The sequence below is a fragment of the Gopherus evgoodei genome, chromosome 4, assembly GCF_007399415.2.
Source record: "Gopherus evgoodei ecotype Sinaloan lineage chromosome 4, rGopEvg1_v1.p, whole genome shotgun sequence".
Classification (NCBI taxonomy): Eukaryota; Metazoa; Chordata; order Testudines; family Testudinidae; genus Gopherus; species Gopherus evgoodei.
The window spans coordinates 76,729,274-76,756,022 of NC_044325.1; the positions used below are offsets into that span (position 1 = coordinate 76,729,274).

Sequence of the window (26,749 nt, forward strand, 5' to 3'; positions counted from 1 at the left end):
GTACTATGGTAATACAAATAAATAAAATAATTATAATTCAGGTGTCCTAGCACGCCTGAGAACCTGAAGATGTCTCCTACCCATGAGCACCATTAAACTCTGAAATTCCCACAAGGATAATCAAGCATCCTGACCTATCAACTATCTATAAAAATGCTGGTTGAGCATTTTCTTACCCAGCAGATAATATTCCCCCAGCATCCCCTCTCCCTACCACCAAAAACAAAACAGCAATCCGAGGTTGCACCAAAGACCAGCCTTCAGGTGTATTCAGCACCAAGGCCAGAGCCTGAGGGGGAAAACCCCAAGCACCATGACAATGGAAGCTGAGAATCAAAAAGGAAAATAGGCATTTGAAGCATGTGATTTACTTACTTCCTTTGGGCATGTGGTGTGTGTTGTGAAGACAGAACAGCACCAGTGGCTTATCTTGCTATTTAGCAACCAGGCTTTCATCTACTGGAGAAAGGAAGGGGCCAAGAATCTCTCACATATGTTTCCCAGAAGATGAGTCATCCTTTGAATCTAAGTGAATCAAGTCATGTTCCTAGCAGGACTCTTGGAGGTGGAGGTAAAATGAGTTGATTTACAATCTGGGAGGTTTTCCATATTCTGATGCTCTCACCTGATCTATTACAGCAAGGTCCTCCTGCCTCCACCAAAACTGCCAGCAGCATTGACTGCTGGGCATGTCTCAGGAGATAGCAATTTTCTGACAGATCTGTCCAAAGTGCATTTCTAGGTATAGTAATTTAGACACCTTCCTCAACATCTGCAGAGCTACTATCTCACAATTGCTGCTGCTGACGTGCTCTTCTGGATCGGCCTGCGTAACCAATGACTTCAGCACACATGTAACAGGAAGCTTCCACCCTTTGCTCATTGCTTAATATATTTACTTTGCAAACATTTTCACATAATCCCTTCCTGTTTCTCTCCACTCAGATGCACGTTTATGTCTCTCTCTTTTATTCCTCTTTCTGATGTCTAGCTCTCTGCAGACATGGTCCAAGGCCCTCTCTTCTTGTCTGCCTCTGAACAGCAGCAGTCAGACACTACCATAACAATTAACTGTGGCATGCCACCATGATTACAGGGATCTCCTCAGGACATGAGGATGGTGGCTGGGATGAGATTGTCCAGCTGATCCCAACCCACATGCCAGAAGTTGTCTAGTAGGAGAGTATGCTGTTGCCAGGACGATGTTTCTCAAGTGTTCCCGACAGAGAGTTCTTAGTTTCCTTCAGAATGTGTTAGGTATACACAATCCTCCACTACTCAACAGATGATGAGACCTTCTAAAACACAGGTAGGCAACCTATGGCATGGGTGCCTAAGGCAGCACGCGAGCTGATTTTCAGTGGCACTCACGGTGCCTGAGTCCTGGCCGCTAGTCGGGGGGGCTCTGCATTTTATTAATTTTAAATGAAGCTTTTTAAACATTTTAAAAACCTTATTTACTTTACATACAACAATAGTTTAGTTATATATTATCGACTTATAGAAAGAGACCTTCTAAAAACATTAAAATGTATTACTGGCACGCAAAACCTTAAACAAGAGTGAATGAATGAAGACTTGGCGCACCACTTCTGAAAGGTTGCCGACCCCTGTTCTAAAGAAAGGTCATATCTCCCCACTGGCAAAAAATAAATGTTGATTTTCAGTTTAAGGCTACAAAGTGACATTGTTGTAGGCTCAGAAGGTACCTTATGCCACAGAGGAGAATGATAGTCTGGTGGTTAGACTGCTAGCCTGTAAAGTCTGAGGCCTTTTTCTGCAGCCACATTAGGACAGCAGCAGCCATGAGCTACAAGGCAGAAAGTCACATCCTCACATTCCATCTAAAGTGCATTAAAACAATGAAATATTGTGCTGTTAAGAGGGTGCTCCTGTTCTAACACTACCTGCCATCACCAAATAAAGAAACAGATCTTTAAACATCTTAAGAAAACTTTGTTTGATGGCATTCTGTCGGGCAAGGAATCACTTATTAAGAGTTGCGATTGTGAAATCTATACTTTATTGTTTTGCCTTCATGGTCCTGTAGCAGGGTGGTCCCCCACTCCTGCCCTGAAGGGCTTGAAACAGCCCAGGAGAGGGCTGTGGCTGGGGCAAGAAGCCTGGACTGATTGGGGAAAGTAGGCCAAGCTGTGGCCATGCCCCAATCAGGCCCAGCTGGCCCCTATAAGAGGCAGTAAGCCAGAAGCCCAGAGAATCTCTGTCTGTCTGTTGAGGGAGAAGGGCCTGGCTGTAGGGAGCTAGAGACAAAGTACCTGACTGGAGCAGGGCTAGAGACAGGCTGGGGAGCTCCAGCCTGGAAAGCCCCAGGCTGTGGCCTAGCACTGGGCTAAATGGTACTGGGGGTTGCAGAGGGCAGCCCAGGGGTAGGCCAAGGCAGTAGGTCCAAACCCTCCTTGCCAGTGATGAGTAGGCTGACACTGCAGTCTGCCCCAGGGCATGGGGCTAGATGATGACTGGCGGTAGCCTTATACTGAGGCAAGGTGCTAGTGATGAGTAGGCTGACGCTGCAGTCTGCCCCAGGGCATGGGACTAGATGATGACTGGCAGTAACCTTATACTGAGGCAAGGTGGGAACAGTGGGGGGGGGTTCCCTGGGGAGAGGAGACCCTAAGACTGAGGGGTTACTGCCAGGGGGCAGCAACCCAGGTAAAAGGGCATCGGGGTCCAGGGAGGGACATGGGGCCAGACGATAGGTGGATCATTGGCCTGCAGAGGGTGTTTTGGAGCTGGAATGAGCTAATTCCTGGAAGTCACCAGCAGGAGGTGCTGCAGGGGTGAGTCCGCTCCTCTACAGGTCCCTACTTCTTTATTGTTTATCTGTATGGTTTCTGTCTGATTCTTTGATTGTTTCGGTCACATAACTAATTTTGCAAGATCTAAATCAACTAACGGAGTGGGATACAATTAGTTAAAGGATTGTTTTGCAATATGTTAGGATTGGTCAAAGAATTATTTTGTAGTACTTTAGCTATACCTCAACCAATCATTTTAAACCAAGCAGGACTCAAGTTTCACTACATAAATTGGGGTTCATAAGGAAGTTCTTTGGAACCTGCCACCAGGACACAGCCCAGGATCAGAGCTGCCAGACTCAACACCTTGCCAATCATATCAGGCAGAAACTGGAGGAGCTCCAGATAACCTGATCCTGACTGGCCACCAGGAAAACGTTGTTTGCCTTATTGGCAGTGGTGAGCACTGTCTGCTTAGCATATGCATTCTGTTTTGGTAACTGTTAACAAATAGAGGTTAAGAATATTACTGGGTAAGGCACTTTCACTGATAAAAGGCCTCGAAAACCCTCAGAAGAATACGCCCTGAGTCCTAGGAACTGAGTATGGGTGGCCGTGAGTCCTAGGAAATAGGTATTGGTGGATGCCTTTCACCTGGAGCCCAAGGAACTGGGAAAGAGTAGGGATGTCTAAATTAACTTGGTTACCCCTTGAGCCCTGTCATAAACAGATAGCTAAGGGTTGATGTCTCTTACACCTGGAAAGAGGTAACCTGAAGCACCTGACCAGAGGACCAATCAGGAAACCAGACTTTTTCAGGTCTGGGTGGAGGGAAGTTTGTGTCTGAGTTCTTTGTCTTGTGCCTGTGTCTCTCTCGGCTATGGGAAGATTTCTGTCTCTTGCTTTCTAATCTTCTGTCTCCCAGTTGTAAGTACAAAAGATCAGATAGTGATTTATATGTTTTTTTGTATTTTACATGTGTGTAGTTGCTGGAGTGTTTTGAATTGTATTCTTTTTGAATAAGGCTGTTTATTCATAATTCTTTTAAGCAATTGACCCTGTATTTGTCACCTTAATACAGAGAGACCATTTTTATGTATTTTTTCTTTCTTTTTATATAAAGCTTTCTTTTTAAGACCTGTTGGAGTTTTTCTTTAGTGGGGAACTCCAGGGAATTGAGTCTGTGCTCACCAGGGAATTGGTGGGAGGAAGAAGTCAGGGGGAAATCTGTGTGTGTTAGATTTACTAGCCTGACTTTGCATTCCCTCTGGGTGAGGGGGGGAAGAGAGATTAGCTCTCGGTACTTCTGTTTTCCAAGGCTGGAAACGGGGAGGGTAGAATCCCTCTGTTTAGATTCATGGAGCTTGCTTCTGTGTCTCTCTCCAGGAACCTAGGGAGGGAACAGCTGAAAGGGAGAAGGGGGGGAAAATGGTTTATTCCCCTTTGTTATAACACTCAAGGAATTTGGGTCTTGGGGTCCCCAGGGAAGGTTGTTGGGGGGACCAGAGTGCCCCAAAACACTCTAATTTTTTGGGTGGTGGCAGCTTTACCAGGTCCAAGCTGGTAACTAAGGTTGGAGGTTTTCATGCTAACCCCCATATTTTGGACGCTAAGGTCCAAATCTGGGACTAGGTTATGACATGGTGGTAGAGGTGGGATAGATAGAATCCAGAGGCCAGTAGGAATATTATATTTTTCTTTTCTCTGCTAGGGGCTTTTAAGCAGAGAGAAACAGTTTGGTTTTAAAAGGGAACCAGAGAGAATTTTTTTTCTCTGCTCTCTCTGGCAGTTTCTGGCTTGCATATTAAGCAAGGAACCATTAAGCTGTGAAAAAAGGGTCTTTTGTGACACGATAGCACTCCCATTAGGAGTTAAATACCAGCACTATACACATGCAAATAAAGTGGTTTTTCTGGCTTCCTTTACATTGAAAAGATTAGCTAGAGGAAGAAAGGGAAAAAGGCACTGTTGCTAGGCAGACCCCAGGAGGCAACAGAGCCTGCAGTTCAGACAATAAACACCAGAGGGCACTCCAACACAAGAAAACAGGAACCATGACTTCCAAGGAAAAAAGGGAGGCAGAAGGACAAATCAAAGAAGCTGAACACAGGCGACAACTGGAAAAAAGGCAAAAAGAGGTGGAGCTGAAAGAAAAGGAAGAAAGCATCAAACTGGCAGCCTACAAAAGAGAACAAGCAGCCAAAGAGGCAGCCCACAAAAGAAAACTAGAAGAAGAAGAGGTGGCCCACCGACGGAAACAAGAAGAAGAAGACATGGCCCACCGCCGAGAAATGGAAAAACAACAAAAAGAAAGTGAAGAGAAGGAAAAACAGAGAAAACATGAACTGGACTTAATGCAAGCTGGGCTGCATGCGCCAACCAATCCTAGCAACCCTTCGCCTATTATGGTTCCACATCACAGGAAATTTCCCACCTACAGGGCAGGTGATGACACCGAGGCCTTCTTGGAAAATTTTGAAAGAGCCTGTCTTGGGTACCACATCTCTGAAGACCAGTACATGGTAGAATTGAGGCCACAGCTCAGTGGACCTTTAGCAGAGGTGGCAGCTGAAATGCCTAAGGAGAACATGAACGACTATAAACTTTTTCAAACCAAGGCCAGATACAGAATGGGGATAACCCCGGATCATGTCCGTCGGCGTTTCAGAACCCAAAAGTGGAAACCAGATGTGTCATTTCCCAAACACACCTACTACGTTGGGAAAAATTATGAGGCCTGGATATCAGGACACAATGTTAAATCCCTGGAAGAATTGCACCTCTTCATACAAATGGAGCAGTTCTTGGATGGTGTTCCTGAGGACATAACACGGTACATACAAGATGGAAAACCCAAAAATCTCACCAAGGCGGGGGAGATTGGAGCCAGATGGATGGAAGTGGCAGAAAGCAAGAAAGCTACTGTCAAGGGGAACGAATACCCCAGGGGGCACACCGACCATAAACCCTACAACCGAGGACAGCCAAAGACCCCACATACAACCCAAGTAAAGCCCCAGACGCCCTATTCTTCCACCTCACCAGTCTCCAGTAACTCACCTCGACCCAGTGACCCATCAGATGGAAGATGCTTTAAGTGTAATGAACTGGGACATATCAAGGCCAACTGTCCAAAGAACGCCATCCGAGTGCAGTTCATTACACCACCATCACCCACAAGATCCCCAGGCCCAGATGCCTCCCAAATACCCTTGGAGCGAAGGGAAAATTTGAGAGTGGGCGGAAAGAAGGTTACTGCGTGGAGAGACACGGGGGCACAGGTGTCAGCTATCCACCAATCCTTCGTAGACCTCAAATTCATCAACCCAAAGGCCCAAGTGACAATTTACCCCTTCATGTCACAAGCTGTAGACTTGCCTACAGCTGAACTGCCTGTCCAGTACAAAGGCTGGTCAGGAATGTGGACTTTTGCAGTCTATGACAATTATCCTATCCCCTTGCTACTGGGGGAAGACTTGGCCAACCAAGTGAAGCGGGCCAAGAGAGTGACAAGCCCACAGAAGGGTAAAGGTGGGGTGCCCTAGAAAGTGTGGGTAACAAGCCCAGAATTTGCAAGACCTGGATGCAATTCCCTATATGGCCATAGACTTCCTAAGTTAACATGGGCAAGTCAATTAGCCTCTCTCTGCCACTCACCCCATCTGTAAAATGGGAACAATAGCATTTCCCTACCTCACAGAGGTATTGTGAGGATAAACACATTAAAGATTGTGAGGTACTCAGAGACTACAGAAACTGGGGCCATATAAATATCTTTGAAAATATCAACAGTGGAGAAAGGTCTTTATTTTCTTCCTTTTGATTTCTGATCATAAGGAACTGTACTATTGTGTTCCATTGAGGGCTGCCAATGCTGGGTTAACTGCCCTGTTCCACTAATGCTTCTCAGACGTCTCTGGATCAGCTGCAAGGGAATGTCCAAGAAGAGGAGCTGGCAGGACAAAGTGACTGAGCCAAAGGAAAATCTGGGAACGTTTTTATTAAAATGCATTCCTTCCGCCAATGTACTACATCTCCACTGGGGTCACAAAACTATTTCTTGACAAGCCTAATTCTAAGCAGGATAAAGATCATATATTTGTATTGACCTGCTCAATGCTCTCATCACACTAAAACAGACTAAGAAGCTAAAGACAGGTAACTATAAGAATGATACAAATTAACTAAGTTTCATAGTTTGAGGAATAGGAAGTTATGAACTTTCAAAAGTGTCCATGACTGGCATCAGCCCCAGAGACAATTGTGGACCTCTCATAATGTCTGGTATCAGGGGCATGCAGAAAGGGGGGCAAGCAGGGGCACCCCCAATAACCGGTGAGAGCACAAAACTCCTCTGGCCTCAGAGCTGGGGCACAGAACATGAACCTCCAAAACCCAATGAAATTTAAATTCCTGCGCACAGCCCTCTGGAATCCAACAAGAGAAATAGAAACTGATGAGAATTCCTGGCTAAGCCTTTAGGTCCAGCTGTGGGGGGCAAAGGGGGAAAGAATGGGGCTCATACAGAATGAAACTCACCCCTGCGCCACGGACAGAACAAGGCCTGTGCACTTGCTAAAGCTTCATAATAGGGCATAAAAGAGGAACTTATGGTACATAGGCCTTGCACAGGGATCAATTTCACCCCCAAGGAATATACTATATTTATGTTTGTTAGCAAAGACCCTTTCCAGTTTCTGTTGGCACTGTCCTTAGCATAGCTCTGTTTTCTACATACAATTTACTAATTAGCTCATTTTTGGTGGCCCGCATTACCTGATTCCAAGACATATATGCAGTAACACAAAAGACACCACACTAAAGTTATAGAAAATAGCAGTGTGAACATAAAAATAGTAAAAAATAGAACCAGTTTACACGATGTCTCTCAAGAAACAGTCCAGAAATACATGTAACTTTTCCCATTCCATTAGATCATATTATTTATCAAATAGTGCGGGCTGTCACACAGTAAGAGTTCATATTGTAACACATTACCACAGGCTGAATGGTCCCTTTGAGAGGGAGCAGCGGGTACAGTGCGCCTATGATTGATTACTAGCTGCCCCGTTGGGTTTAGTGCCTGGATCTTCTAAAGGGGAAGACAGGAACAAGGGAAGGAAGGTTATCCACTGAAACTCTCTCAGCTCAGGGAGGTAAGGGTGCTGCTAAAAGTAGCTATGGTAGAAACCACAGCAGAGAGCAGGAGGCTCCTGCAGGAGACCCTTGACTGGGGGAAGGGTTTTGGGCCTGGAGGCCTCTTGGACACTGTGAGCATGTGCAATAACTCCAGGTTGAAAGGCCTGAGACTTCCTGTAGACATAATGAAAAAGTGTAGTTTCCAGATAAGAAGGCCTGAGGGTGGATGTTCAGAAAAGAGCAGGCTGGGTTGAGGAGAGAGGCTAAGCAGAGCCTGGGAAAGGCTCAGATGCTGTGCCCAGCTTGGAAACTTGGAGACAGACTCCAGGGAAGAGGGGCTGTGCTCTGTGTAAGACTTGGGTAGAAGAGATTTTGTTGTATGTTAATAACAAGACAACAAGAAGAGGTGATGTTATTGGACACAAGCTTTGGTGGAGTTATTGAGGAGCCTGAGTGAAAGGGAAACTGAGTCAGGACTCTGCAGAGCCCTGCACAGCCAGGAAGAGGCTGATGTGTGGATGCACTATCAAAGTCTGTCTGCATATGGGTAGACAATGGAAGCCTCAATAATCAAACACAAGTTTTAATGAGTGGCAACCAAGGAAGCTGAAACATGAATACAGTGTGGCTGGAGACAAGGAACCTGAGGTGTGAACAGACTGGATTTTTAGCATATGGGTGCAGATACAGAGTATGTCTGCTCTGCAATTGAGGTGTGTGATTGCAGCATGAGTAAACACACCCATGCTATCTTTAGTCTTGCAAGCTTGGGTACCAACAGCAATATGGGCTGCCATGTTGGCTATACAAGCCTGCCCAAGTCCCTGGGTACTTACTCGGAAACTAGTCCATGCTCAAATCCATGCCGCTGCAGTGTCACTACTATTGGTACCCAAGCTAGCTAGATTAAAACTAGCTCTGGTATGTTTACATATTCTGCAATCACACCTCTGATTGCAGCCTAGTCATACCCACACAGAGAGAGACCAAAGGAAATTGCAGGGGAGCATGGAATATTGGGACAGTTGCTTCTGCCAATACAGACTGTCTTGGCTTGGCTGTTCCATGCTGCCCTCAGATTCTGTATCTTAACTGACCCAAGGCAGCTTTTTAAAAACAAATGCTTACTAGGTGCATGCTTCCTGAAGGGGGAGAAGTATTACCAGAAATCTGAACACATCGAAGAGCACAGAATGAGAAATGGGGTGCTGGAGCCTGAAGGCCCAGTCTCAGAATCATAGAGCTGAGAAGCTTGATACTGAGGAGTGCTGAGAGAGAATGAGAGCTCTCTGAGCCATTGCTCGGTTAAACCAAGGAGCGAGTACATGTATTCTGATAAGAATAATGAAAAATGCCAAAGCCTGGTGTGGACAGTGCAGAATTCAGAAAGGTTAATTCAATGAGCAAACATCACATGAAGGATTAGCTTTATTAATAAACAGTCATTTCCACTGTCTATTTCCACTGAACAAACTCCTCTGTGTTCAAAAGCAGTAAGTGACCTAGCAAGCTGAAGGAGAATCTGTTTTTGCTGTCATTAGTAATATACTCATCTTGGTAAACAAAAGGAGCATATTCCATAGACACCTTTCCCCTTGGAGTTCACCCATCCAAGCACGGATTAAACCCAGCCCTGTTTATGCTTTTTTAAACTAGATATCAGTCAGACTCCAACCAATAACACTGTTCTCTTTCAAGTGTCCCTTTTCAATCACATTAATTTATTAATTCCAAGATGCACCTAGACCTATGATCCCATTATTTCAGCTTGTAACATCCTTAGAATAAAGGAGTTATAAACTACTGCTTAAGTGACAAGACAATTAACTAAGGAAGGTTATTGTTTCAGGAAGAGGTTGATGGTGAACACAATATCCTAACAGTGTCCAACCTCTTTAGAGGAAACTACATTTGCTAAACAATACATGGAAGGGTCTCCATGTTGAATCTCATCTCACTCTGAAATGAAATCATTGATGGTTTTAAGAATTATCATGCAACCATCGCGCTTTAATTTTAAGTGCAATACATTGAAAAGCAATTATGTAAAAATAAGACCTCCTTACTTAACAGACCCCTTTCCATCATTATCACAGTAAGATTTGCTGGATTTACTTAAGTTCATCTTTACTCCTTTTTCCGGCTGTTATCTGAATTAAGATTACAAAATCTTTATTGTTGATCATGCACAAGAACAAAGAGTCTCAGATCCCCAGGGGAGTCTGCGGTGTGAAAGAAAAAAAGGCTTTTACTTGTCAACTGAGTGCAATAAATTTAGAGTAACTGAGAAATATTGAGCATGGAGACCTTTTATGCCAGTTTTGCAGTCACTGTTAGAGCAGAAATGGAATTTAATCCGTCAGGAAAGTAACATACTGAATATGGTCAGTACACATTTTTAAATATAGTGTAATGGCAGGTATCACTGGCTAGTGTTGGTATGTACAGTCTTCCAAGTTATTTTTCTTGGGCCTTGTCTAATTTATACAACTCCCTTACTACGGATCCAGTTATAGAGACATAAGAGTGCATATAATGGTACAGATTATTTTTATATAAAAATAACCTAATTTGCTGCAAGGCACTTTTACACTAATATAACTACATCCATACTAGGGCTTTTACCAGTATTACTATTTCTGGAAAAATAATCATACCCATAACTGAAATAGTTACACCAGTCAAACTTTCAAAAGTATGTATACCAGGCCTTAGGGTGTGAGCAAATGTTCAGTCTTGAGAAGACCTGCTGTGTGTGTTAGTTTTGCCATGCAAAGGTTCTCAGTAGGGGGAGCAGTGCAAGGAGTAGAAGATTTTGCTCTCTACCTATAGGTATGTCTACACTGCAATTAGAAGTGTGACTTCGGCACATGTAAACACAGCGGTGCTAGATTTGATCTAATTAGCTGAATTAATATACAGTGAAGTTGCAGCAGTACAGGCTAGCCACTTGAATGTGTCACCAGAGTCCTAGGAGGGGTTGTACAGCCTTTGCTGCTGGGATTCACTGTTACTGACTGAGCTAGCTAGATCAAAGCTAGTTCAGACATGTCTACATGTTCTGCCCTCACTCACTGACTGCCATGTAGACATACTCTTTGCCTCAAGAATTTACTCCAGTCAGAGACAGAGGTGCACCCTTGAAGGGGGGGAGGACTTCGGGTGAGATTATTGAAAGAAGGGATTAGCTGCATGCTGCTTGTGACCATCTCTGTTCCAGGACTGATGTATGTGTAAATAAAACAAGTTACACTTAGAACATACCCAAATTCTGGGTCACTGATTTATCCTCCACTGGGAAGGTAACCTGAAAAGCCCCAGATGTCCTCTACTGCTTGGCAGAGAGACAGCAATATTCATACTAGTTCAAAGCTAAATTTGCTCACAAACACAAAACTCACACTCCTCATTTGGAACAACATCCTAGTTTGAAGTTTTAGAATGGACCAACTGTACATGTGAGTGCACAAAGTCTGGACAATTTTCTTAAAGGTGAATACACTGTTTTTACACACTGGGAATCAGCTGAATAGATTCCCCCCCAAGTAAGTCACAACTGTGTTAGCCAAGCAACAGATATTTCACCGGCCAAATGTCATTTTACAAAAAGCGGTTAGCAAGGGAAAGTAGAGGTTTCCAACAGAAGGGCCTGCTGCCCCTAACTTCAGTGTCTCCAGTACCGTTAGAGTGGGAAGAGTTAGTTAAGCAACGAAACAAAGTATTTAATTCCCGCTGCGGAATTCCCATTAGACATGGTTTAAAAACTGGCATCAGTCTTGCCAAAGGGGAGGCTGATCCCTGGAGGAGGTCGCAGGAGTGTCTGCCTGTGTGTGTGTGGGGGGGGGGGGTTACAGCTGTAGGGGACTCTCAGTGAGAGGGGTCTCAGGCCGGCTGAGCTTTGCAGGGCCATGGGGAGCATTGGCCTTGAGGCGCTCAGTGCTGGAGCCAGGTTCAGGGAAACGGGCGCTGCGCTGCCCAGGCTCACGCTTCCCTGCCCGGCGGACAGCGGGAATTCCCCGAGCAGCGGCCGTGGCCCCGCACGACTAGGCGCCGTTTGGAGTGGAGCCCGGGGCACCCCAGGACGAGCCCAAGCGGCCTCCCCGCCCCCTTACCACATTGCTGAGGAAATCCGCTTCGTTCAGGTCGCCCAGGTCCAGGAAGCCGGAGCCGCCCCCGGGGAAGAGGCGCTCGGAGTGGAAGGGCTCCAGGATACTGTCCATGGTGCCGGGCAGCGCCCCGCCGGAGCAGGGTTAGGTGAGGGGCAGAGCCGCCCTCCCGCCAGCGCGGCAGGCCGGATCCCGGGCGTCCCTCGCTCCCTCCGCCGATCCGAGGCTCGGGGTTACTCCAGCGCTGCCCGGCGCAGCCGATGGCAGGGCCCCGGGCCCCCACAGGGCATGGCTCCTCCTCCCACGGGACGGCTGCAATCCATAGGGCACGGGGGCAGAGGGGCTCCCTGGGGCGGCGGGGGCCCCGCGGCGGCAGAAGACGGGGGCCCGGGAGGAAAGGTTGGGTGCTGCGCCTGGGGCTGGGCAGGATCCGAACCCTGCGGGATCGTGCAGGGGCCCGGGCTGCCGCCTGGGGCTGTGCAGGAGGGGCGGTGTACTCCTCCGGGACTCCCCTCTGCCCAGCTGTCACTTTCACACTCCGCAGAGGATCCCCAGGCTCAGCCGCCTGGCCGGCCTGAACATCACGCCCCCCAGCTTATGAATATTAACGAGGGCGCGAGGCATAACTCCCCTCCTGGAACAGCCTCTTAAGGAAGCTCTGGTGCAATGCATTGCTCCTCCCTTGCTCTTGCACTGACAGCTCAGGAGAAAGGACGCAACCCAGAGCCCAGGGCAGGGAACAGAACTCACGGCAAATCTGAACAGTCATCGGGCCCCATGCAGCTCTGGAGCAGCCACAGACAGAAGAGACAGTGTGGGGAGATGTAAGAGGGATAATGCTGTGAAAGACCATTACAGGCAGGGGTGACAGGCCAGGGCTAGTCGCTCAGCATTTTGCAGCTGCTCTAGGTGAATGTGTGTCCCCTGCACATTCTAGAATTTCTCCTGGACAACCGGATGACTCTTACAAGAATTGACATGGAATTCTTGATGACCACATGTGATCAGAACCATAGTCTTCTATATCATACCAAAGACAACCTCTGTAGCACTGCTTTCAGTACTCTGTGGGAATCATAGAATATCAGAGTTGGAAGGGACCTCAGGAGGTCATCTAGTCCAACCCCCTGGCTCAAAGCAGGGCCAATCCCCAGACAGATTTTTGCCCCAGATCCCTAAAGGGCCCCTCCAAGGATTGAACTTACAACCCTGGGTTTAGCAATGAGCTATACCTCCCCCACACTGAGTTTCTCCACTTGCTACAGTACAATGTTCCCTACCATTGTATGGTGTTGGTACACTACTGACTTAGAAGAAAGAGTGCCACCTAGTGAATTTCCAGCACTGTATGTTCTAGGTATTCCCTTCAGTACCTAGAACAGGGGTGGCCAAACTTACTGACTCTCTGAGCTGCATATGACAATCTTCAGAAGTTCAAGAGTGGCGGCTCACTTGTTGGGGCTTCAGCCCTGTGGTAGGTGCCTGCCAGGGCTTGGAGCTTCAGCCCCGTTCCTGCTGAAGCCCCAAGCCCCAGCAGGCACCTTAACTGTAAAAGAACTGCATGTGGCTCATGAGCCATCATTCGGCCACCTTTGACCTAGAACAGATGAAGATGATTTCCTGGGATGAAGTAAATTGATTAAGAGGCCCTGCATCTGAGGACCATAATTTCAGTTTTGTTGCCAAATTCTTTAGTGGTTATTGATTTCCAATTAATTACCAATTTAAAGAGCTGGGGGACTGTTGGGTCCTAGGTCCAGAATCAAGTACAACAGAAGCAAAGTTATCAAGGTCAATATGGAAGAGAGAAAAGTGATCAGGAACAGTCAACATGGATTCACCATGGGCAAGTCATGTCTGATCACTCTGGCTGCCTTCTATGATGAGATAACTGGCTCTGTGGATATGGGGAAAGCAGTGGTCGAGAAGTATGGATTAGATGAATGGACTATAAGGTGGATAGAAAGCTGGCTAGATCGTCGGGCTCAATGGGTAGTGATCAACAGCTCACTGTCTAGTTGGCAGCCGGTATCAAGCAGAGTGCTGCAGGAGTCGTTCCTGGGGCCAGTTTTGTTCAACATCTTAATTAATGATCTGGATGATGGGACGGATTGCACCCTCAGCAAGTTCGCAGATGACACTAAGCTGGGGGAGAGGCAGATATGCTGGAGGGTAGGGATAGGATACAGAGTGACCTAGACAAAGGATTGGGCCAAAAGAAATCTGATGAGGTTCAGCAAGGACAAGTGAAGAGTTCTGCATTTAGGATGGAAAAATCCCATGCACTGCTATAGGCTGGGGACCGACTGGCTAAGCAGCAGTTCTGCAGAAAAGGACCAAGCGGTTACGGTGGACGAGAAGCTGGAAATGAGTCAGTAGTGTACCCTTGTTGCCAGAAGGCTAACAGCATATTGGGCTGCATTAGTAGGAGAATTGCCAGCAGACTGAGGGATGTGATTATTCCCCTCTGTTCAGCACTGGTGAAGCCACATCTGCAGTATTGTGTCCAGTGTTGGACCCCCGCTACAGAAAGAATGGACAGATTGGAGAGAGTCCAGCGGAGGGCAATGGAAATTATTAGGGGGCTGAGGCACATGATTTATGAGGCGAGGCTGAGGGAACTGGGCTTATTTAGTCTGCAGAAGAGAAGAGTGAGGGGGGATTTGATAGCAACCTTTAACTACCTGAAGGGGGGTTCCAGAGAGGATGGAGATAGGCTGTTCTCAGTGATGGCAAATGACAGAACAAGGAGCAATGGTCTCAAGTTGCAGTGGGGGAGGCCTAAGTTGGATATTAGGAAAAACTATTTCACAAGGAGGGTGGTGAAGCACTGGAATGGGTTACCTAGGGAGGTGGTGGAATTTCCATCCTTAGAGGTTTTCAAGGCCCAGCTTGACAAAGTTGCGGTTGGTTCTGCTTTGAGCAGGGGGTTGGACTAGATGACCTCCTGAAGTCTCTTTCAACCCATATCTTCTATGATTCTATATCTGGGTGGGAACCCAGTGTGCACAATGATGAAGCCCACACTGAGGGCAAAGCAAACCTTTAACCACTTCTATTAGCACAATTAGCAAAGACACACACACTTCAAACATGTAAAAAGAAAGCAAAAATACAGTATTAAAGCAGTCTCTTGTACCATTCCTCACACATAGTCACATCCTTCCTTGGGGTTCTGATGGTAAGAGACAAAGGTCCTGCTGTGTCTCTGACATGCCAAACGAATCTCCCTTTTACATGGTGGTCTGGCCTATTATAGGGGCTAGGGGCTGTCATGAATACTCATACAAATACTCAGCCTTCTTTCTCCATATTTAACATCCTCACCCTAATTATGTTGAGGTATCCCTATCTGAAAGATTAATATATATTAATGAGTTCAACTAATTATCATATACTTCAATTAATTGCCAAGGCAAGTTCATGGTTAAGCATTAGCCAACATTTTATCCTAAAATATTCAAGCCTAGCATCAGCTCAGTGTTCATGTGGTTACTTGGTATCATTTTGTTCTGACCCTCCCCTGCCCCCAAGTACAATGTTCCCAGTTCCCCAAAACTGAGGGTCACTGTTGGGCCATTTATCTGTGCTAAAGTTCATAGGCCATAAAGTTTTAAGTCAACTGCTTAAGTTAATGCCTTACAGGATTCAGGCCTGTAAGTTCCTTGCGTTACAGCTGAGTAAAGTAAAATGATGAAGCTAGCTCTATGAATACAGTTTGATGAACTGAAAAAGAAACCTTTCCTTTAGCAGGTCCAGTGTCATCACTGGCTTCCGCAGACAGAAATCCAGTGACTGTATCAATAGGTACTGAAGTATCCTTGGGGAGGAAAGCCAAATAGAAGATACATCTTTAGAGAGTTCAATTTTTGAAGGTAAAATGAAAGCATGTAAGTGGATCTTACTGCCAATTACCCTCAGCAAAAGTCAGTGCAGGTGGACCTGTTTGCAGCAGCCCATCTTGCAGTTCTGTAATTAAAGATTTAGGCACCATTTAAAAGCTTCAGGAAGATTATATGGCTTCAAATAAATAGGATTTATCCCTGTCCTCTCTGATCTTCACGCTGATGAACACTCAGGAAAACCTCTTAGAATAATCCTGTTGAAGAAGCGCTGGTATCCCTCCATCCCTATCCTCATGGCTCAGCCAGAGTAGCCTGAGGAATCCTGACTTCCACAAAGGCTCTCCCTTTATAAATCTCAGGGAAACAAATTCTGCAGAGAGAATCAAGGTACATTTCTCCCAAAAGAAACCTGGCTGGTGACTTCCAATGACGAGTAACTTAAAAAGGGGATATGCACAAACTCACCAGAAGGGTATATGCACTTTGGTGACACCTGGAAGGCCCGAGTTTGCGTCCCACTTTGAGATTCCATCCACAACTGAAGCTTCATATGCACACTCTTTTCTTGATTCCACCCAGGTCTCAGGGCTAATGCCACAGCCCTAGAGACTGACTTGAGGCTGCCCCTCACATTAGCCCCCACATCCAAACCCTCTGCACACATAGTGTAAACTAGGGCCTCAGGCCACTTAAATTAAATTTGCTCTCACTTTACCAATCCCTTTCTGTTGTCCATGAGGTGTAAAGCGGCCTTAGTGTAAACGGGAATCATAGACACAGACCAGCCAGCAGAGAGTTGGGCCATGGTTCCAGAGACTCTCAGCTAGCCACTCACATCAGGGACGGATGGTATTTGGGACTAATTGTTTAACATAGGAGGAACCTTGCAATGTCCACAGTGATGCACTTCTTACCCACTGCAAGGAGACGCTGGGAACAAAACAAGAACCTTACACTCCCTGAGCCCATAGGCCCTGGTAACAGAACCATCTCAGAGCCAGCTCTCTATTGGGGGATGGAGGGCTGGACATCAATGGTGCCAATTAGGGGGGGCAGGAGAGGGCAGAAGCCCCCCCCCCGGAATTTCATACAGGAAGAGTGCCAGCTCCCAGGTGGAGTTCTTAACTACAGCACAGCATTAGTGTGGAATGTGAGTTCTGCAGAGGAGAGGTGCCCCTGCCGCAGGGAGACAGTATTTTATTTACAAAGAGAGGCAGGGTGATTAAGATAAAAAAGGGCTGGTGATTAAATTAAGGATATGGAAGTTTAGCCTGTAAAAAAGGAATCCTTCTATGGAGGGTTGTTTTAGAGAGAACATGGGGGGGGGGGAAATTGGGGCAGGAATTCATAAAAAATACAGCAAAGCACTGAGCCTAGGTTACATACAGAAAAGGGGGCAAGTTGGAGGCATAGGTGAAAAGAGGTCAAACCCAGGGAAGGGCTAGCAGTGTATACAGAAGAACCCATTCTACCTGTGGTACTTATGTGGCCCCATCACCAGGGTATCTGAGACTGCACCTCACAATGTCTAACCTATTTCTCCTCACAGCCCCTTGGGCAGGTAGAGCTGTGCTGTTATCCCCATAGTACCAACGGGGTACAAGGCACACACAGACTAAAGGCCAGATTTTCAAAGATATTCAGGCACCTAGTGAGATTTTCAAATGCACTTAGAAGGTTTGGTGCTTTCTAAACCCCACTAGATATCTAGCTGCATCTTTGGGTGCCTAAAAAACTTTGAAATTCTATCCTTAAAGCACTGGCCTGGGGTCAGACAGGAAGTCCATGGAGGTGGGGAATAGAACCAGGTCTTTTAGAGGTAGCTCCTTATCCAGCAGACCAATCATTCTCTCTCTGTTGCATGCTGCAAAAAAAGAGGACTCTGACAGATTGGAGCAAAACCAAGGCAGCCAGTTCTCTCCAGTTCTCTGAGACTCCAGCAAACAGTCCCAGGATGGATATAATGGTTGACAGCATGAAAAGCAGCACAGAGGTTAGAAGGGTTAGGAATGAGAGTCAGATTAGAGGAGATCACTTAATTCCCAAGGGGTGGCAGGTTCTGCACCACACTGGAGTGTACAGCAATGGCTACTGTGCAATTTTACATTTTAACTGGCAACCATTTTGTTTAGTCATTTTTTGTTCTGAGTTTGAGAAAAGGAAGGACTGAGAAAGTGTCATATAAGTATCAGATGTGTTTATGCCTCAAATTCTTAGGGTGTCAGATGTATTCAGGCAAATTCCGGAACAAAGAACAGAAACTGCATCCACAGAGCCCATAAAGTTGATGATTATTGTCATAATTTGCATTATTCATTGGGCACCATGTGTGCTCAGCACTGTTCAGAATATGCCAGAAAATCTAGTCCCTGAGCCAATACATATAAGATGTGTAACTCTGGATAAGATGGCTCAGATATTTAAGTATGAAGTGTATAGTTATTTACCACACATGTTATCACATGGTCAATGTGATGTTTATATCTGTGAATAGAGGCACTGATGGCAATAGAAGTTTTACTTGATTAAGGACTAGAAGATTTGACCCTCCAACTTTCTTTCTTAAGGAAGAGCTGTCCAGAGCTCCTGTGCCTGGTTATTTTCCTTTCCTGCCTTCAGTGGCCCTGATATACCTCAGAAGTGTCAGGTTTTTTTCTCAACTTTAAAATATAGAATTTTGTTGGTGTTTGGTTTTAAATATTCTCCTGTGAGAACTGCAACTCAATCACTGAAGTGTGTTTAAGAGCCTTCTGGAAAGTAACTAGCCTTTAAACAGAAGTGTAAGCAGTGTTGCCAACTCTAGTGATTTTGTTGTGAGTCTCATGATCATTGTTTTCCTTAAAGCCCCAGCTCCTGGAGTCAAGTGGGTATGTGATGATTTCAACCTTCATTCTTAAAGAAAAATGGAGTTTCTAGCCCTTGTGGCTGTGGAGAAAGCTTCAAAATGTGACCCAAGTGCACCCTAATGGCTCAAAAAGCAGAAGGCAAATAAAAAGAACCCCAAATCTGTTATTTTTACATAATCTCATGATTTTAAAGCCAATCTCATGATTTTTGGTGAGCCTGATTCATGATTTTTGAACATTTGGGATTGGCAATATTTTAAAATGACTTGAAAGTGTCAGTTTCACTCCTGTTTAAGGTTAGTTTCTAGTCTATTAACACCTCTAGAGCCCCAGGCAGCTGCAGTATAACCTCATGGCACCTTGCCCTAGTAGGATGTTTCCAAAGTTAACTGATCTATTCGAAGCTTAGTAAACTGCAAAAAAGTGATAGAAAATAGTCTAGATTTTTCTACAATTGTTCCAGTTGTTGTAAACAAGATTTAGTAACAAAGAATATCATTAAAATTTTAAACTTAACCAGTGTTATTTAAGTGACTTGACACAAGATCTGAGAACATGTTAGTATTAGAGCTGAGTGGATCTAATATTTATAAAATCCTCTTTTTCATATATAGGAATTAGATAAAGTGCTCCTGTCAGCTATTTTCTATGTTATCTGCAAAAAAAAAACCCTAGAGTTTTCAGATGCCTAAGTAGCCCTTGGAATCATAGTTAAAGTTGCCCCCCACCCTCCACCAAAATCTTAAATGGTGCCCCTGCTGGACATGGACCAGTATAGCTACATTACACTTTGATGAAAAAGCCCCTTCTTGATGGCGTTAGAGGTCTGCTCATGCAGTGCCTATCCTGCCAGGTATACTGGAGAAACACATTGATTGGTGTTTAGTTCACTCTGCCAGCATCTAGGCAGAGGAAACGGCTTGTCACTGGACTGCTCCTCATTCTTTTAGGCAGCCCCAGAAGTGCTGAGGAAATAGATGTGTAAGTCTTCTGGGAGCAAGTGGGTGGCCCTGTGAAGAAGGTGAGAGGAGCCATAGAGAAACTCCTACCACTGCGAGAGGAGAGAAGATATTTCCAGCTTCCTCAGGAAGGTAAGACTGGAGCCCTTTTCTCCTAGCTTTCTAGGCAGAGGATTCTTTTCCCCCTGCCCTTTCCTCTAAGGAATAGGGTTGTTCAGGGGGTAATGTGGAAAAGTGGAACTGGGGATGGTGGTGGTAGCAGAACTGAGAGCTGAAACAGCAGTAAAAGCTAGAGTGAGAACTGAGGAGCATTGGTAGAACTATAATAGGGGAAGCTTGCACAGTACCTGTCCTCACTAGCCTAATACTTAGGGCCCTACTCAAATTCACAGTCCATTTTGGTCAATTTCACGGTCATAGGATTTTAAAAATTGTAAATTTCATGATTTCAGCTATTTAAATCTGAAATTTCACAGTGTTGTAATTTGAGAGGTCCTGACCCAAAAAGGAGTTGGGGGGGGTCACAAGGTTATTGTGGGGGGTTGTTGCGGTACTGCTACCCTTATTTCTGCACTGCTGCTGGCAGTGATGCTGCCTTCAGAACTGGGCAGCTGGAGAGTTGGCGGCTGCTGGCTGGGTTCCCAACTCTGAAGGCAGAGCCCCCATCAGCACCAGTGCAGAAGTACGGATGGCATGGTATGGTATTACCACCCTTACTTCTGTGCTGCTGACTGCAGAGCTGGGCCCTCAGTCAGCAGCTACCACTCTCTGGCCACCCAGCTCTGAAGGCAGAAGTGCAGAAGTAATGAGTGGCATGGCATGGTATTGCCACCCTTACTTCTGCGCTGCTGCTAGTGGGCCAACAGCTGCCACTCTCCAGCCACCCAGCTCTGAAGGCAGCACAAAAGTAAGGGTGGCAATACCGTGACCCCCTAAAATAACTTTGTGCCCCCCCAACTCCCTTTTAGGTCAAGACCCCCAGTTTGAGAAACGGTGAAATCTGTATAGTATAGGGTAAAAGCACACAAAAGACCAGATTTCATGGTCGGTGATGTGGTTTTCATGGCTGTGAATTTGGTAGGACCCTACTAATACTAGTGTCACTGCTGTAAGCACTAAAATTCACCCCAATAATTTTTTTAAAAATTACTTTGAATTACATAAAGCCTCCCTAATTTAGTGTCTCACCCAAGTTAACTTAAGGAAATCTTTCAGGATCTGAGCTCTGATCACCCTTTACACACAATAGGGGAGGGTGTGAGGTAGACCTAGTGTTTGCATTAACTAGGTAGGCGTGTATTCAGAAAAGGTCAAGCAAAGTAAACCAACTTGTTTGTCTGAATTGCAAAGGAAAAACACTTTGGCACTTTCAAACAGGGACTTCTCCATCCTGGAGATTAAAAATATCTCAGAAAAAGAAGTCTGCCAGCTCAAAGATCCTGCTTTGTATTTACACTTTTTTTCTAAAACATAAATGTTCTAAGCTCATATTCTCCTGTCGACAGTACTGTATATAAACATGTGATGAATGATCATATTGAACCTTCCTCACTAGTGCTTGTGCTGTGACATCACTATGCTATATCCAGGAGAGAGCTACCATAGCCACAACCACAGGGTTTTGAAAAGGTCACATAACATCCTTCTCACTTTGACCTCAATGGATGCAGGCTACAGCCCAATGTAAATGTTGCCATTGACTTCAAAGGCTGTGCACAATCAAACTCTTTATGCTCAAAGAGGGAGGTATTTCTGCAACCTGAGTTCAACCCAGGAGTTTTGTATTATACAGAAAGACATAAACAAGATAATTAGGGGTGAGGGAAGATGTCACATGGTAACATGACAATCTGTCTAGGTCACAGCTCTCAGAGCTCCCAAGCATTATATTCAACTTACTCCTTTATACTTACCTTATTCCGTCACACCATGGTCCAAGAAGGCTGACTCTTTATAGGGTCATAGACCAATTAAAAAAAACACCCACACAAAATGCCATATTTCTGCAATATCTCATACCCAGACAAAGGTAAAGACAAAACAGTACTATATGGATAATTTCAGATAAAATGGCAGAAGTCTCCCTTTATGGAAACCTATGCAATTACAGGCAATTACACCAATAGGGGGGTCTATTGATAAACATTACTCTAGAAACCTATGGAATTTAACAGAGAATGGTCTCCTTTCTCTGGGTTTATGGAAACATCCTATTGAATGCTATAGATGGGTTTTAATTTTCTATTTAATTCCATAGCACAGAACCTACCTTCCCCAGAGGACATTTTATTCAAGGTGCCACCTGTTTATAGGCTGTGATGACGAAGAATGTTGACAAATGTACATTTTCCTTTGACTCCCTGGCTCTCCTTCTTGAAGGGTCTGAAGACAGAAACATCACCTGTTTCTTTGCTTATTGGAATTAGCAAAGGGTTCTCCATAATAAAAAGGATCCTAATCTTTCTGGGTTTCTCTACGTCTGTGATTGAAAAACACAGTTGTCCTAATTCTCCCTTGGCTTACATGATAATGTACTGTAATTTATACTGTAGAAAGGGGGAGTAGAATAATCCCAGCATGGTAGCATTTTACACCCATTCACTCTACACAGGTGTACATGATGACTCAAGATGCATGACAGTGGAGAGTTAGTCTCAGTGACTTTAAATTTGTCTACAGGAATCTAGCCCATTTTAGAAACATATTTTCCATTTTAGATCCTACAAAACAGAAATTGTTTCTCCAGGATGGAGCTAAGGTGTCCAGTAGTCCTATAGAGGTGGAGCATTTTCTGAGGAATGTGGGGTGAATTGCAGATAACATTGATTTCATGTTTCTTTGTGTATATACTGCTTTATTATAGAAGGGACTGTTTGGGCTGGAGTCACCATTCTTTTTAAGCCTAGATCGCTAGTTTTATGATGATTCATGGAGTTAGAACTGTTTGTGGGGGATTCAGGATGGTTAGACTGGCTTTTTGGGATTGCCACCATATCATGGAGTTTTGGCTTCAAGCATGGCTGAAAATATCACTTAATCTGTTTAGTTATCCAGCTTGGATGTTCATATAAACTGAACTGCTAGCTTCTGTTACACATTTTCTTCATAGCCTATAAGGTTCTACTGAGTCTCTTGGATGCAAACTTCAGTGTGTCCTTTGGATTTGATATTTCTTGCTCTTTCTGCTTTTGTTCCTTCCCCTTTCTTTTCTGCTTATTATTTATTTGTCGAATGATGACAGTTTGCTCACGGCAATGCAGAGCATAAAGGCAGACAAGACAGTCCCTGTTCTGTGGGGTTTATGATCTAAGGACCCAATTTTATCCTCTCTTATACCCAGGGCCGTCCCTAGCCATTTTGGTGCCCTACACAGCCCCCCCCCATGGGGGTGGGGGGCATCCCCAGGCATCCACAGGTGGGGCAGGAGCAGGCTTGGAGGGGTGGAGGGAATTGCCCCCCAGCAAGAGTCGGCAGCACAGAGCGGGTTGGGGTCGGGTCGCTCCACTTCCTGCCCTAAATTTCCTGCTGCCCAACACAGCTGCGTACTCTGCATATGGGTAAGGACAGCCTGCTTATACCCCATACAATACCTCTTAGGAAAATGGAGCTGCACAGGGCATAAGTGAGGGAAGAATGTCAGCCTAAATGAGGCACAGGAGCAGAGCAGGCCAAAGATGACCTTTTCTGCACATAAGACACATCAGATGTCATGGTAAGGATTGAACCTTCATGCAACCAGGGCTTTTAGTTTGTTTTTTGTTTGTGAGGTTTTGACAAGTGTGAATAGGGCAAGATGGAGGATGAGCAACCACTGAAAAGGCTTGCAGCAAAAATGTCTTTTGAGGTGAGATCCGAAGGTGCTTGAACCTCTCTCCCCTCTTTATCCCTCAGTCCTGCCTCATCTAAGAAATTTGCACACTTTCTCATTTTCTTTTAACTACTGGTTTAAACACACAGTTTTCCCTGCAACCGGATTCAACTGCTTTCTGTTTCCTGCTTCCTTGTCCATTCTGTCCCCCTGCCAGGTACACAGAACACCTGCTCCTATCCACCTGGAAGCACTGGGGAAGGGCAAAGATTAAAGAATTGCTCATATCTCACCTTTCTGCTACAACCAAAAGAAGAAGAAAGAGTTATGAGATTAGAGTGTTCATAAATCTACGGCAGCACTTCAGACAAGGAATAAGTTGTGTCATGTGTGTGTCGTGCGTGCAAATATGCAGAGCTGTCACTGTGTAAGCTTCCTTTTCTGTGTCTGTGAGTGTACACATACTCTTTAGTTATTGAGCTCAGACAGTGTGCTAGGTGTACAGGTGTGTTTGTATGTGTTAGAAGCATGTATGTGTGTCAGAAGAATGTCTATGCACAAACTGTGCTTATTTTCCCTTTTGCTCAGATCAGCAGGAAGACAGGGAAAAGCGAATAGAATATTAATTACATTTTTGTATGTGGCTGAGCTCCATGAATGTTGTGGTTTCAGCGAGCACCCTGATGCTATGCAGAGAATGAAGGGGAAGCCACAGAGGTTCACATTAAATTTATTATTCCTAATGGGTTGAACTCAGTGCCCTCACACAGGACTAAATCAGCCTTCTAAAGATTGAATGAGCCAGGCACAAGAAAGACAGGGAACTACAGAATTATGAAAAGGAAACCATTTTTACAAGACAGAGATCTGCCTGCAAGACCCTGGGAGCTATTCCTGTATGGTGGCCCTTCATGATATAGTAAATATGATTAAGCTGCCAGTCTTGGGTCTTTAATATGTTGGAAAGTTAAGCCTTAACACTGTTAATGGATGAACATCAAGCAACAAGAATGAGGAACTATCAATATTAAAGGTGACGTATAAAGAAAACAAATCAGTATTTAACCTACTTTGGTTCTTTATAACTTCCTTTGTTGTTTTTTTTAAAGTTTGTCTTCTCTTTTTTACCTCAGAAACACAAGAAATATTAAGTCTTGTTTTTGCTGCAGATCTCCTTGGAGGATCATACATTTTCTGAGCACTGAAATGAAGGGGAGAGTGTCTTTCATGGAGAGGATTTTCCTCCCAACTGTTTGTCAGGCATTTGAGTTTACTGGGCATCAACAAAAACAAACAAAAACAGAATTTTAAACAATATGAGTAAAAATGTCTTCCCCTCTCGGTTAATCAGGACACTCAGGATACTGAGAAGCAGAAGTACATAGAAGAGAATAGGGGCAGATTACAGCATAGAAACTATAGACATATGCCTAGGACCCCATCTCTAGGGTTATGTGATGATATCAGAATCTCACCTTTCATTTAAAATTATTATGTTTCTAGCCCTCCTGGTAGTGAGGAAAAGCTTGAACATGTGACTTAAGTGTAACCAATGTCAACCCTGATATTCTGTGAATGTGATGATGTGTACCTGAGTCTGCAGAGAGCCTGAAACAATAGCTCTGAGGGCTTGAATAGCCTCATTCATCATCTTAATGGTTTGCTAACACTGAAACCTGTTGCTCAGTTGGTAGGACTAGGGAGGGTTTGGTCAAGATTAGCCCAGCACAAGATGGAGGGCTTGTCTACACTTCAAATGCAACAGCAGCACAGCTGCACCTGCACTGCTCTAGTACTTCAGTGTAGATAGAACCTGTGCCAATGGGAGGGGTTCTCCTCTCAGTGTAGGTAATCCACCTCCCAATCAAGGTGGTAGCAAGGTTGACTAAATAATTCTTCCATTGACCTAGTGCTGTCTACACTGTGGGTTAGGTCCTCTTAACTACGTCACTCAGGGGTGTGGATTTTTCACACCCTTGAGTGACATAGTTAAGCCAACTTAATTTTCTAGTGTAGACCAGGTGCAAGTGTGAGGCACTCACTGTAGCTATCCCATCATAGTTCTGCTGGAATGGTATTGGCAGCCCCTCCCACACACATTGGTCCTATGTTGGGGTGGGGGGAGAGCAAGCGGCTGAGATCCGTCCTCTGGGACAAACCTCCATCTTCCTGAAGGCAGGTAGTCGCACAGCTCAAAGCAGAGTGGTGGCAGGCCCCCAACCAGCCTAGCACATGGCTCTGAGGTGAGTGGCCCCTTCTACCGCCACCAGAGGGAGGGATGAGATCATAGCATGGAGGCAGAGGCAGGGAGTTCCATGGGGGTATTCCTGGGAACCTGGGTTGCCTTAATTTGACCCTGAGGAAGAGCAAGATACATGGAAATAGAATGGAAATAGTTGGGGTCTGAGCAGGAGAACGCTGAATACCTTGGGAAACATAACAAGTTGAGCTTTGCTTTGACATATTGTGTATCCTCTTGGGCCTAGCATCAACATTAAAAACTTCAGTACCCAGGTGAAACTCTGATGGGTCACCCCTGCTGACCTCTTGGCCATGTTGACGTTTTAATCTGCTGCTCATAATGGAAGATGCACATGCAAGGCATGACTATGATCATGTGTGACAGAGTCTACCCATTGATCTGAGCAGAGCAGATTCTAGCACAGGCATCCTTGTCTGTGTATAGAAGAACAGCTTTCTCAGACTCTTAAAGGGTTAAAAAAAAGTCTGGATTTCATATACAGAACTGTACAAGAGAAAAGTACAGACTAGCAATCCAGTCATGTCTCATCCCAGTTCAAATGACATTGTTTTAGTCTTGGCTGCCTCGCCCCTCAGAGGGTAATTAAAGACTTTCACTAGGGGGAAAGACAGACATGGTGGAGCAAACCTTTATTACAGACTCATCTCTCAAAGAAAAATAAACCCCAATGTAATGTCTGAGGCAAGTTGCCAGGCTCATCCATGAGGAAAAAAATTACATTTAGGGCTAAAATAAAAGGGGAGGAAGTGTTAAGAGATCTGAAAGGATCAGAAACATTTCAAGCTACAGTAGAACCTCAGAGTTATGAACACCAGAGCTACGAACTAACCAGTCACCCACACACCTCATTTGGAACCAGAAGTATGCAGTCAGGCAGCAGCAGAGACAAGAGCAAAAAAACAAAAGCAATACTGTACATTATTGTATTAAATGTAAACTAGTAAAACAATAAAGGGAAAGTTTAAGAAAAGATTTGACAAGGTAAGGAAACTTTCTGTGCTTGTTTCATTTAAATTAAGATTGTTAA

At 45.0% G+C, this 26,749-nt stretch overlaps 1 protein-coding gene across 1 annotated transcript in view; it reads right to left on the minus strand.

Annotated features, from left to right (window-relative positions):
- CREB3L1 (cAMP responsive element binding protein 3 like 1) overlaps positions 1-12,568 on the minus strand; it is a 64,671-nt gene extending 52,103 nt beyond the window's left edge. Inside the window, exon 1 of the mRNA XM_030559942.1 lies at positions 12,008-12,568. Coding sequence (XP_030415802.1) covers positions 12,008-12,115 — 108 coding nt within the window. The 5' untranslated portion in view covers positions 12,116-12,568. The remainder of the gene's footprint in view (positions 1-12,007) is intronic.
- Between the last annotated feature and the right edge of the window lie 14,181 nt (positions 12,569-26,749).